The sequence below is a fragment of the Mus caroli genome, chromosome 2 (assembly GCF_900094665.2).
Source record: "Mus caroli chromosome 2, CAROLI_EIJ_v1.1, whole genome shotgun sequence".
NCBI classification, from domain to species: Eukaryota; Metazoa; Chordata; class Mammalia; order Rodentia; family Muridae; genus Mus; species Mus caroli.
Window position 1 is genome coordinate 3,367,143 of NC_034571.1, and position 14,220 is coordinate 3,381,362.

At 42.7% G+C, this 14,220-nt stretch overlaps 1 protein-coding gene and 1 long non-coding RNA gene across 30 annotated transcripts in view; one reads left to right on the forward strand and one right to left on the reverse strand.

Annotated features, from left to right (window-relative positions):
- Celf2 (CUGBP Elav-like family member 2) overlaps positions 1-14,220 on the reverse strand; it is an 833,597-nt gene that overhangs the window by 42,952 nt on the left and 776,425 nt on the right. For all 29 annotated transcript variants that reach the window (XM_021151420.2, XM_029471522.1, XM_021151447.2 and 26 more), the window contains one exon: positions 2,396-2,530. In XM_021151420.2, coding sequence (XP_021007079.1) covers positions 2,396-2,530 — 135 coding nt within the window. The remainder of the gene's footprint in view (positions 1-2,395; positions 2,531-14,220) is intronic.
- On the forward strand, positions 7,303-13,340 carry LOC115029749. Its single transcript, XR_003835312.1, has 3 exons — positions 7,303-7,589; positions 12,037-12,190; positions 13,108-13,340. It is a non-coding gene; the product is annotated as an uncharacterized LOC115029749 (long non-coding RNA).

Here is a 14,220-nt window from a genome sequence, read left to right on the forward strand (position 1 = left end):
CTATTTTCTCTGGCTCTCCTAGAACCCATTATGTAGCCCAGACTGGTCTCAGAGAGATGAATCACATAGAGACCTAGTTACCTCTGCTTAAAGTGCTGGGATTAAAGGTGTGAGACACCACACCTAGTTAAGCACCACTGTTTCCTCGCCTGCCCCTTCCCAGAAGTAGCACTACCCTTGCTAACTTACTATCACTCTAAGTTCCTCCCTCCCTCATTGCATCTGTCCTTTTTTGAAGACTACATGGTTTCTTTCACTTCATTCAGGCTTTGGCACAAATGCTACCTTCTGACAGAGGGCTTACGTCCTTCAGATCCTTCACTGTATATCTTATTCTGTTTTATCACTATCAACAGCCTTATGTCATTTAAATTAATATTTATTTCTTATTTTCTGAGGTCTCCTGAAGACTTAAAGACTCTTAAGTATTATGTATTTCTGGTTTAATTTGCCATTTTTTTTAACCACAAAGACACTGTCTACCATTATAACATACCTTACAGATATTACTTACCGAATTATAATATTTTCACATGTAATATATTTTAAGGAAATCACTGTTGTTTTCATAAGGGAGAAACTAATAATGTTAAAGTTGTTTGTGATGCTTAAAATTGACTGTCAGCTTAACAAGATCTAGAACCACCCAGGAGACAAACCTTTAGCTGTGTCTGTGAGAATATTTCCAGAGACGTTAACTGAAAGTGGGTTGTACTGCTCTCTGATCGGGAGGGGTTAATCAATAAAAAGGGGACCATGAGCTGAGTACCAGCCTTCATCCTTTCTTCAGACTGTAGAGACAATGTGCCCAGCAGTCTAAGGTCCTGTAGCTATGACTTCTGTATGCATATGATACACATAAACCTTTGAACTCTGAGCAAGTAAAACTTCTGCTTAAGATGGTTTTTTTTTTTTTTTTTTTCCAGAATAAGGAAAGTAGTTAGCATAGGGTCACTAAAGGAGTTATTAAAGCTATACGTTCATTTCTTGAAAATATTGTCAAAAGTTGACTTTTCAGTCTCCACGAAGACTAGGATGGCTAGAAGAATCTTCACCTTCCTCAAGAATGAGTACCTGGATGAAGGAGCCAATGCTGACAGTCCATGGGATAGCCCTCACAACAGCCACACCCACCAGCTGCCTGTGCGAGATAATGGGAACATGCCCTCAGCAGCCTCTGGGCCCAAGCCTGGAATGGCTGCAGAACCTGTGAATGCTCCTGTTGATGGAAGAGGCCCCTTCCCTGTTGCCCTCCAATAAAAATGTGAAAACCAACCCTCCCCAAAAGTTGACTTTTCATGAATATCATTTATTCCAAAAAGTAAAACCCACATAGAATAATGGTGTATTTTTAAAATACTTGAAAGAATTAAATCAACATACGCATGGGCTGTTGTCTAGAGATTTTAGCACATTAGGGGTGAATTCAGGAGATTCTTACAAACACTGCTTGGGTTTTTCCTTCTAGATGAATAATGCTTTATAAAGATCCAAGGGCTGTTTCTCCCTTCAGTCCTACAGGTCTGAGGAGCATGTCTCATTGCTTCCTGAAGTCAGACTTCTTGAGAAAGCCTTTGGGAATATGCTGTAGCTTTCATTTCCTATTTTTCCATAATAAAACCTTGCACAATTACAATAAAGTTCTGTCACCACTTAGCTAATCGTCTGGACACAGGTGATAGAAGGTCACAGGATTTTCAAAATTAGAAGCAAGATTGCTGAAGCACACTCCCTCGTAGGTTACAGAGGAGGAGAGGACCAGGAAATCCAGAGAAGGAAGCCAATGACACACTCCGCTTTCTGTTTATTTTTTAAAAATAGAGGAAATAATTCATGATAAGTGTGCAACCCTATTAGGTCTTTCTTGTACAAAAAAAAAAAAATGTTACTAGCCCTTGAATAAGGCCAACAAACTTTCTAAGGAAAAAAGATATCCAATTATATAAGCCAGCATGTGACCATAAATGAATGCACATTGCCCTTTAGTACTCAAAGGTACAGAATAGAGTTGGTGTGAAAGTCAACACCAAAGAGATCAGAGTTTGAGACCAGTAGAAAATTCTTAAACTTTTTTCCCCTTTAAGAGAACAGGAGACAAAAGTGGAGCGTGAGACTGAGGGTTGCTGTAGTAATTAATACCCAAGTATTGGAAGAAAGAAAGGAAATGTTCATAAAAATAAAGAGACTGAAATTCTTCACTGAAAACTTGTCTCATTTTATGCTTGGAAAATAAACACATCCATTCAAGTTTCTCCTTAAGAAAATAGGAACTATCTTAAGCCAGAGACCCTGTGCAGGCTTCCCGACACCAGCCTAACCCCCTGCCTCAGGGTGCATGAAGACATGCATGCACACAGATCTTGCCATGTGGTGAAGAGCCAAGCTTCTCACTCACCGGGGCTTGTGAGGGCTCCCAGGGCACTGCTTGTGCTAGACAGAGGGTTTGCATTGGTGCTGGTGGCTGAGGTTTGAGCAGCAGCTGCAGCAGCAGCCAGTGTTGCCAGGTTCTGTAACTGTAAAGCATTCATGCCTGTAGAGGAAAAAGAAAAGTGATATTAGCCACAGGCCCAAATTTTTCAGTTTCTAAAATAAAATTGAGTACATGCATACACACACACACACACACACACAGAGCCTCCTTGCACTTGATCCTGTGATTTGCTCATCAGAAGTGCCTCGGGGATACGTCCAATTATGTCTTAAATAGAACCTGGGTTTGGTTTCTCAGAAGATCTCTGAGTGTTAATGAGGTCATCTTCCACTACTCGAGATGGAGTACTAAAAGGGGCACCTGCACTGTACCCAGTACGTTTAAACAGACAGCTCAATGAGGTAGACTAACTTGGGCTGTCTTCTCTCGGGATTACAGAGGTATTGTGGAAGTTAAGAGAGGACTCTGTACAGACCTGCCAGGGTAATGGGGACTTAGCTGTGGTGAGAATGGGGAGGTGTGGGCAGAGGTGGTTGCAGGACAAGTCTCGGTAACTTCTACACTCCCTAATCTTACAGGTGCACAGATAAAACACAGGAATTATATATAGTTCATTGCTTAAAGGTTCCTGCTCTAAAATTCAACTGGCAGGGCTACTAATCTTGGCTCTGTTATTTTTCCAGATATGTAGATGTAGGCAAATGACTTAGCCTCTTTGTTTCTTGGTGGCCAGGCTAACTGTACCTGAATGCAGGATACAAATATGATGAATGCAAATTACTCTGGCATGATCTAAGTAAATACTCCCTGAATGTTAGTAATTACAGTTGTCCTCAGCTTTATCTTATTATCTGCACAGTAGGAACTCATTATGGGAGGAGCACAAACTGGCACTGCCTTAAATCACTTTAGCTGTATTTGCATTGATGCCTGAAATCCATCCTCAGGAGCACTTGACAGAAGGAGAGAACCACCTCCTACAAGCTGCCTCTGATCTACACATGTATGTGGTAGTAGACAGACACTCTGTCTGTCTCCTTTTTCTCTAACACACACACACACACACACACACACATGAAACCTACAGCCAGTGTATTTTTAACTACAATGACCTTCTGATTAGTAAAAGTTAAACAAAATCCACACAATGTGTAAGAGTGTAGGATGGGCTGAAAGACCTTGGGCCATGACTGCTGCTTTTGCTGCTTATCAACATCCTTTTCTCCCCCACTCCTGTTTCTAATCCACAGGTTCTCTAAATACCCCAGGTATTTCCCCCATAATTCTCTTCACAGTAAGCAAAGGCAATGAGGTTTTTCTTCTTCTTTATTTTTATTTTTTTTAATTAGGTATTTTCTTCATTTACATTTCCAATGCTATCCCAAAAGTCCCCCATGCCCTCCCCCCTCCCACTTCTTGGCCCTGATGTTCCCCTGTACTGAGGCATATAAAGTTTGTAAGACCAATGGGCCTCTCTTCCCACTGATGACCGACTAGGCCATCTTCTGATACATATGCAGCTAGAGACACGAGCTCGGGGGTACTGGTTAGCTTATATTGTTGTTCCACCTATAGGGCTGCAGACCCCTTTAGCTCCTTGAGTACTTTCTCTAGCTCCTCCATTGGGGGCCCTGTGTTCCATCCAATTGCTGACTGTGATCATCCACTTCTGTGTTTGCTAGGCCCCGGCATAGTCTCACAAGAGACAGCTATATCTGGGTCCTTTCAGCAAAATCTTGCTGGTGTATGCAATGGTGTCAGCGTTTGGAGGCTGATTATGGGATGAGCTAAAGAGTTCTATATAGAAAGAGTTGGAGTCCAGTAATCAGCTTAACTTTACCATCTTAGGACTTGAATCCAGATACTCAATAACTATCTGTACAACAAATCTGCTCTGTTTAAGAAGAGTGGCCTGGTAATGGTCCATTTGTGCTGGGGGAAGGGAGATAGATTTTTCTAACAATATTCCTAAACAGACTGCTAGCCAGCAGTGTATAGCTGGCTGAGTGCATAAACACTGGCCTGGCTTCTGAGCACTAGAAACAACACTGTTTCTGTGTGCTCCTTTGCTTGGCCTCCTGATTTCAAAAGAAGCTCGTGAGGGTTTTGCTGTAAAATAAGTTCTCATTATGCCACAAATCACACCCTGCCTTCCTTAAGGAGCCATTGGACTTGTTGGGCTATGGTAGAAATCAGAACAAGCCCCCACTTCTTTGGTGTCACTGCATAAAAGCAGGATATGGAATTTGTGAAATCTGGTGATCAAGTGTGTTTGGGAGTAAGGCTCTCTCTGTCTCTGATAATGGTCGAACAGTGGCACATTATTAGAAACACTGTGGGGATTAAGCAGCACTGGGCTAACTTTTCTGTTTCACTTTAGTAGAGTGCAAGTAGAGGAATGGGAGCTGCCTGGCGTTAGTGAGACCCATTCAGGCCCAGAAGGCTGCACTTAACACACTCCATACTCAAGTATGACAAGAGCGCCTGGATGTGGGTGATTTTGCAAAGACATAGGCCCTCTGCTAGATCCATCTGTCCATTTTTTATGACTAATAGTCCTTTAATGTTCTAATGATGTAGGCCAGATGACCACACTACATCACCAACAGACAGTTGGGCATATAAGATGGCTTAGCACTGAAATTAAAACCTATACCATACACCTAATAGCAATTAATAACAGACCATTATTACAGGCTCAGGCCAGAGGGCCCTTTTCCAGTTTATCTGACACTCCCCAAGGGGGAAGCGTAGTATTGGACCCAGTGTCACAAGTTTCTCTACCAACTGGCCTGGCTGAGTATGTTCAATGGGTTAGCAATATCAGGTCCTTGTCTACAGCCTTGAGCATGGCCTCCTGAGACCATGACCACTACATTCTCCTCACTGCTTCACTCTGACAACACCCAGCTTGTATCTAACGCATCTACTTTCAGTGTGTTTCTACAAGCTTCTTTACTCGCTCTGTGTCTCTTATAACAAAATACTAAGGTGTTCGAGGGCAAAGATTCTCTTATTCATGTTCAAATCTACCCAAACACACACAGGCAAAAAAACACAGACACAGAGGGTGGACCTGGGGCAGAGAATTAATACATGGTAGGTCATTGATAGACTCTGAATAACAGCACAGAATTTTAATAAACTGCTATCAAGAAGACTGTCTATACAGCCAATCATGCTTTTAGTTTTGCCCATTGATAGCTCTTTGGTATTTATATCTGTATCAAATGTTTACTGTTTTTCTTCAGTTATTATCTAATTAAATGTACACTTGTTAGACAGGAATACTTTACCTTATAGCTTACATGCTGACATTCATTACAGGTCTTGAAGCTAAGGTGACAACAATGTGACTCTCTCTTCCCACTGTCCTGTCCCTGTATGAATTCAGAGTGAGGGCCTGTGACCTTTCCAAAGTGACCTTCCTTATTTCCCCTTTCACATATGTCACCACCTGAGGCAGTCTCTGCCACCCTCTTCACCTTTTCCTTGCTGGTAAGTATAAAGGCCAGGTAGACGGATAGACTCCAAGATACCACTCTGAGGAATGGCTCAAAGATGTTAAAAAACCACTACAATGCAGAGACAAGCTATTGGCAAACACTGCCAAGATAGCAGCAGAATAGAAAGGCTACTGTAATCCTCAGCGTCTGAGTGATGTGAGGAAAATGGAAAGGGGCAGAGTTTGACAGAGTCCATCAGTCCATCCCTCATCCATATAACTACTCAGTATTTATTAGAGAGCAATGATAGGACAGTCCCTGTGCAAGACACTGAGAATAAATGGGCAATAAGGAAGACTGGGTATAGGCAGAATGTGTCTGTGCGTTAAGGAAAGCTTTTCCTTGTGTTACTGAATTGCTGATTTCTCTGCCCTCACACCTTGTTCCAGTCTGGACACAACATTATAATGCTTATGTCAAGAATCCATCTCAAGTTTGTGTAAGCAGTTCTTACCATTTATTCTTAGTCTTGTCAATAAATGCTTATGAACCAAGGGTGATTAGCACAAGAGAAAATAGGGCAGGATTTCCACAAGCCAGGGGAAGGAGAAAGAGAGAGGGAAGCAGATTCAGATCTGCCATGAGGAGGAGGGGAAAGAGCTCTTGAGAGCTCAGCAGAAGCATGGAAAGCCATAAATCCAAGGACTATTGGGATCTTGGCTGGAGGCGGCCAGTTCAGGGGATTAAGGCAGATTGTCTGGGTATTGAGGTGAAGCTTGAGAAGAAATCTTGGTCTCTCTGTTGGTCTCTCATTACTGGGAACTAGGAGAATAAAGAAATCCTACTAGGAGCTGCATTAATTTACTGTATATATTTATATTAAAATTATATACGAAGGCTTGCATGCACAAGGAGGCTGCTGGACACTTGAGTAGGGGAAGGCAGTGACTGAGAGCAGTCCTTCTAGTTTACTAGTGTTTAGAGACTACACTCAACCACATTATCACCAAAGCCTCTGATCAGATGGAACTGAGAGAGGAGCAGAGGAAAGCAGTGGTCAGCTGAGACTCGGGGGATTACTGACTTTCTCTGGAATGGTGTCCACATCATATTCTAAAATGTAAGCACTCAGTATCGTACCTGCTACTTCCTAGATCTAGGACCCCTATTCCTAAGCATGGTTTCCACACTCCTGGTTTTTCAAGGTAGCCCTGGTAAAAACCTACCATCTTTTACTCTTGACTTTTATTCCTAGTACCTTGAATGTACACGAGTCTATGTTGGTGACAACAATCACTATATTACAGCAGCGTCCCCTGGTGAAGAGTATGCAGCTCTGCTCTGAGATAGCCTGGATGTAAATAAATTCAGCTTTTTTCACCCCAGCTATCTGGAGAAACCTGACTGCTTGTACCTTGGGATCTCCAACTAGAGTATAATTAAAATAGAATCTATTTTCTGAGAAATCAATATGTTCAAAGACCAAAGAATGTGACCTGGGTAGAGCTGGGTTCAAATAGTGTTCTCTCTCTCTCTCTCTCTCTCTCTCTCTCTCTCTCTCTCTCTCTCTCTCTCTCTCTCTCTTCGTAATCTGGTTCAATGTGGTTCTTGAATGTAGCTTTAGAACCCAGCAGAACATCTAGCCTGTGCTGTACGGCCACCCCAGCTCAGAGGACAACCAAACAGATTAGAAAGCAGGAACATGGCAGCTGGTAAGTCCGAGTGCAGACTCTTTGAAATATGTCTGCTTCAAGCTGTGAGGAAGCGGAGGTCCAGGGATCGAAAGCTTTTCGGGAGTGGCCTTGTTCATGGGTAAGGGGTCTGAGTTGAAGTTCCAATAAGGCTCTGCAGTGGTGGGCACTGGCTGTGAGGCAGAAGCAGCACACTTCAGCTCACTGAAAACTGGGTCTGCCCCCACTGTATTTGCCTGACAAGAGTTAATGGCTATTACCTTGCTAACATTTCGTAAAGGAAACAAAGGATGCCTATGCAACCAACCTCACAGTGAGAACTTCTGGCTTGTGCACAGCCAGTGCCAGAAGGGGGGAGGAACAGCTTTTTCTTGCCACCTGGCCCCGGCACCTTTTGGGGTGCTGAGGTCCTGCCAATGCTTTGTCACAAAGCCACAAGCTCCAGGTTTCTTTGTAAGGACAGTAAAGGCCATTTGTTAAATATCTGGTGACCTTTCAATTGTCTTGGCCTTGAGTAAGTTCTCTTAACTTCAGCTAGCAACAGCAATATTATCTCAAGTAAAGACTGTGAGAATGAGGGCAAAGCAGGGACCAGCACACCTTTCTTTGCTTTACATGTGGTCTCAGGATTCATAACAAAACCATATGGTATATGCAGCACTACTGCTGAATAGGTCACAGACAGGGTCCTGAAATATGCAAAGGTCAAAACACCATTCCTAGTCCTTAGAAGCCACTTCTGAAAGGTGCAGTCCTAGGAAGTCTGAGAGCATCCTGTGCTTTCTTCTTTATATACTTGTCTCCCTCCTGCTAGTCCAGCCTTTCCATTTGTCCTCTCTGTCCTGGTCCTCACCTAGGGCTCTTTTGCCTTTTCTTCCTTCTGCTGTAGTTCCCATTTACTTGACTAAACTGTATCTCATAAGACTTTAGAAGGAGCAGGGAGAAAGAGAAGGGACAAATGTACAACATAAAATTTCAAAAGAAAATATGGCTGGGACACAGAACTTCCCTGTTCCTAATGGTTACTGCAGTGGTCTTGTTAACCTCCAATACAATCTAAGACAACTAAAGCTGTCCAGTGAGTCATTTGGCCTTTATGACCTAATGCAAGTCCTGTTTGGTGGAAATGTCAGGTCTTAAAGTCAGTACCTGAAACTCAGGGTAATCTTGCTTAGGACTAAGTGGACCAGGGACCATTTCAAACCCTGTGCTCCATCATCTTTCTGAATCAGTTTTTTCATTTCTTAATTTCATCTCTTTATACCCATCTTCCCCTGTTCTTCTACTCATCTCAGACACAACAGATAACTGGCTATAGTTGCCTCAGTGAACTGATGGATCACTGTGGTCTCTTTCTCAAAACTAAAGCCTTTATCCTTTCTCCCATGTAGCTCAAGGTCCACTGATGGGGTTCAGGCAGTCCATGAACCTCCTAAGCTTTATGGAAAAAAAAGTGTGCTTGTTATGTGTAAAACTTTTGTTTTTCTGTGAAGGATCCCAGAAAGTTGTATATAACCTCGGACTTACCAAGATAACTGAAAAAGACCAAAGTTCTGGGGGAAAAAATTGAATGAAATTTCTACAGATGGGGCAGTAATTATATGATATGAGAAACCAAGAAGAAACTGGAACTAAGGAATGGTAGGAAAAGAAAATGATCCTCTTTTTCAGTGTAAATGCACACACACACACACACACACACACACACATACACACACACACATGCACACACGACAGAAGCCAGAGAGCCTGTGCTCCTGTTCCCACAGGTACAGCTGACTAGTGGACTCAACAGAGATTGAAGCTAGGCAGTGCCACAGGACAGCCTGAGGCCTGAGAGAAGCCCCCTTCATCTTCCTGTGGCTGTGTTACCACACCAGCTGAACATGAGGATGCTTGGTAGGTGAGCACAGGGCACAGTGCCTTCTCCCTCGACCCAGTCTGACACAGGCCAGACACCTCTTCTGGCCATCCCTCTTTGTGGCCGCCTCACATCAGTCTGTGGTCTACAAGCTCCTGACATCTTGTATTCTGTTTATAACGGGTGTGATCCTAGGTGATTAGAAGGAGCTTGGGAAACTTACTGGGCATGGTACTTTTCAACCCTTCACTGACAACAGCACAGCCCTGGTGACAGGTCTGGGCTCTTTCTGCCACAAGCTGGTACCTGGCCAGGGCATTCTCATTCAAAATCAGACGCGTCATTGATTATGACTCCTTCTCTAGGGTCAGATGTGGGAGAGAAGGTAGGGTTCCATGTAAGGAAAGCAGGTGCTGCCCACCCTCACCAGACTTTCCCCAGCAGAGGTTACCTTCAGCCTCACCTTAGCTGCCTTCAGCTGCTCCCCACCCACACGTGTTCCTCTCCCCCCTTTACTGACTCTGCCTGACTTTCCCTGGGCTCCACAGGCAGCCTTTGCTTCCAGTCATTTGGAATCCTCACTGGGGGTTTCTTTCAGTCCTCCCTGTGGTGAGGAGTGCTCCCTGCCTTTCCTTCTTTCTCAGCCCCTGCCTGCAGTAGGCTCTTCTCCCACCTCCACTCAGACTTTCTCTTTCACCATGAAAGGGCACCAGACTGGAAGGCGCCTGTCACCCTTCTTTAGAAGCTGGTTCCTGCTTGGCAAACAGCTTTTCTGAGAAGAAAAATGGCCACATTTAACTTGTGCTCAGCTGGGCACGTCTCAAACCCAAGGCAGTAAGGTAACTAAACATGCGAAACACTTAAGTTTTAGGAAATCCAAAAGTGAGTCACTATGATGACAACAAAAGAAAGAAGTAGGAGTAAGGAGATTTAAGTTTTCATTCATTACTTAAGAAGAAAAAAATCCTCCAAAATGAGGAAATTATGTACAAAACAGATGCACAAAATTCCTACTTGAAATTTAAGATTAAAAAAATTATTTATAAGGAGAAGGGCATCAAAATTTAATTTAATGTTCACCTTAGGTAATTTTGTGTCTTATTGTTCATAGCAATTACCATAAATCTGCATATCAATAAGTGAGAACAGATGTCAGTTGTTACAAGTGCTTGCCAATCAGGTCTGTTAAAAAGTGACAGATGGGTGGTTACAGAGCTCTCTCAGAAGGCCTATTAGCACATTCACAGGAAGTGGCTGTGCTGTGGACTGCTGGAGACTCAGGGAAGAGCGCAGGGCCTCTGTGGGCCCTGAGCACACTTCATGCTGGGAGCTGCTCCGACTGGAGCCTCTCTGACTGCCCAGACACTGGTTTTGCAAACCCTCTTCTCTATTTGTGAAAGACACTCTCAGACAATCTTCTCAGAGACTGAGTTTTTAATTCCTAAAAGAAGCATCTTGTTGTCTTAAGCAACTGTTTCAATTAATAATTTATTATTACCTTCAAAATTTGGAGCAGATTTTTAGAAGGCAATTAGTCAACTTAATCAAATTCAAACTCCAGCAGTTGTACTATTCCTCAGTAGCTAATTCCTCTTCACCTACAGCTTCAGATCTCTATGATTTCTTAGGAATGTTTGATTCTGGGGATAGGATATAGTTCAGCTGGTAGACTGCTTGTCTGTCATAGCAAACCCCTGGGTTCTGCATCCAGCACCACAGAAACTGGTTGTGGTAGTGCATACCTATAATCCTAGCATTTCAGAGGGTTGAAGCAGGAGGGCCATGAGTTCAAGGTCATTTTTGGTCAAATACTGAGTTGGAGGCAAGCCTGGGTGAGACCCTGTCTTTTAAAATAAAAAATGGCTGGAGAGATGGCTCAGTGGTTAAGAGCACTGGCTGCTCTTCCAGAGGACCTGGGTTCAATTCCCAGCACCCAGGTGGCAGTTCACAACTGTCTGTAACTCTAGTTCCAAGGGATCTGTCATCGTCACATAGACATACATGCAGGCAAAGCATCAATGGTCATAAAACAAAAACCCTTCTTGTTCTAGAATATATTCTTGTTTGACATACTCAGCCTTAATAAGTTGGAAACATTTTCCAGAATGAAAGGAGGCAGTTTCTTGTTTTCTCTGAGCAGCTAGTTCTTTAGCAGCTGTGGGGCTCTACTTTCAGCTGGGATTTGTGATTTGCCATTAGGCCATCTGGGTAGGTACGTCACTGGAGCTTGAGGTTATGCAAAAATACCTGACCTGGCTGGGTCACACTGCACAGACAGAGCAGGTTTTGGACCAGGTTAACTGGGCTTGAAATACGGATCCATATCCACAGCTCAGTGACTTGTATTAAGTTTGCTGGCCCTTCTCACCCCTTTTCAAATGGCATGCTAAAAGTCGCATATTCATAAAGTGGTTTTGGGGAGGTTTGTATCCTAATTCATACCAGTCCACTTAATGGTGCTGGCTGTGGTCTCAACATAACATTTAACCTTTTTTGATTGCAGCATAATAAAGAGGTGATTTTGCCTTTTATATTCTTGAAACTGTGATGTTCTAAGGATCTAAGTTAAATGCAAATGTGAAGTGTTCTTCTTTTCTCATTAAACAGTCTGCTAAGGGGCTGCTACAGTAGCCATGCAGAAGTTAAAGACCAAAGGCGACCTGGTCCTCGTTCTTTCTCCTTCACCTCAGGTACGCACTCTTAGGAAGATGCAGATCCCACACTTACCAAATTTCAAAAATTCATTGAACAAAGACTAGAGGTGAGTAGAATATCAATATGCTGTGTTAGAAGTTTTAAAAGGGAAAGTCAAATCAGTGAAAAGAAGGCTCTCTCCCCTCCCCTTCACAGAAGCAGAGTGAGCACACAGACAGGAGGTTAGCCGATGAAGAGCTGACTCTAAATCCACTTCTGCTATAAAACTCCTTATTTAGTAAAGGTTCTGTTTAGAGAAATAATAAAAAATTTGTAGTTTCAAGGGAAAATGGTTAACACTTTTCGAAGAAAACATATGGCTGATGTATAGTTACAGTATAAAGTATATAGCTCATCATACTATATACACTGAAGACAGAGGCCAAATGCATCTGGTTTGGGGAAAGAGCTTGCTTATATGAAATCACCCTTCAGAATGAGCATTGTAAGGCCATTAGGAGAGACATACCAAACCAAAGACAACATGATGGGGCCTTGAAGGGAGAGAGCCTTCTTATTAAAACCTGCTGTAGCTTCATTAGGAGAAGACCTTGAAGATGGAAGGAGGAGACAGCCACCATATGCAGCATGATGAGTTAGTTAAGGAAAGCCTTCAGATGCTCTGAACAACGAACGGGGTTTTCTGATTTCTATAGATTTTTCAGGAGGTGGTGGAAGTCAGACATCACGTGATTTAGTATAGCTTAGTGTAAGTGCCAAGATTCAGGCATTATTAAGTAGTACTTTAAACTTACCTTGCAGTGGCAAGAGGGAGGGCCTGCAAGCATACTGTATAGCATAGCCTCTTAACTATCCTAGGAAGCTCTAAGATTTGGCTTGATTTCTGTGACTGAGAGAGAAAGGAAACTAGCTACAGAGTCTATGGTCTAACAATTAGATTTTACTGATGCAATTATTTAGTAATATGTCATACAAATTTTATTTTTTTGGTTTTCTTTTTCTTTGCCTTTGTTTTCTCCTCAGATGAAAATGTTTTGGTCATATAAACAAACCAATTTAAAATCCCTATCTCCTGAGAGACTACTGTGCTCTGAAAGCTGCTCATAGACAAACAGTATTGGCTTCAAAATGTTCCACTCCTTGGCAGTATGATTCGTGTACTTTTACTTTGTTAAACTTTCTGATGTTTTTCCTACCTTTAGACTACCAGTCATTCAATAAACAGTTGAAAACCAGGTGTGGCTGGGATTAAATGACCTCCTGGGTCCTCTCAACTTTATTATGCTATGACTTCTACTGTGTTTGTTGTATAAACTCTGTAACAGGCTTTATATTAGACTATCTTCGAATTCTCCATAACACAACTTTGACGGCAGTAACGATAGTTTTTCTGGTGCTTTTCAGTTGATATGGACAGCTAAAACTAGGTTTTGTAATTAAAAACTGAGCACCTGACTTGCACTCTGCAGGGAATACATCCAAAATACAAATCTACATCGTAACTCACAAACAGCTTTTCAGTCATCTGCTCAGAAATGGTCTCTAGCCTCTTTACAGGAGGACTGGCTGTGCCATTAAAGCACTGGGCAGGCCTTGCTCTCCAGGCGTGCAGTGTGCCCTTGAGTGCTGAGCTGTTTGAGGAATGCAGGGACACTCTGGTGACTGGGGTGAGAATGGCCCCATGGGTAGGTAAAAGGTAAGTGCAAAAAGTCAGACCTACCAAAGGAAGCCCTATTGGGGGACAGACACTTCATTGCTTTACTGAAAAGATGCACTACTTAAATACTTGGAAAGATGAAACTCCACCACTCATACAAGCAACAAGTACTTTTATAAAGCTACACCAAAAGTGGCAGGCTGCCTATTTTTTGATACTTTAACAATCTGGGATGTGGCACATAGTGGACTGTTCTGTATTTGATTTTCAGTATGTGCTAACTTAGTGTGGTGCATTCACCATGATGAAGGTTCAAGAAACAGGTATTTTGGAAACTCCAGAGCATTTACAAAACATCTTTAAATTAGCTATCTGCTCTATGACACCTTTTAGGGGCACTCCTAGATAACCTCAGTTTTCAGATGAGCACAGAGCACATGTAGATGCTAATATCCTGACTTGTAGCTGACATGGCAGAG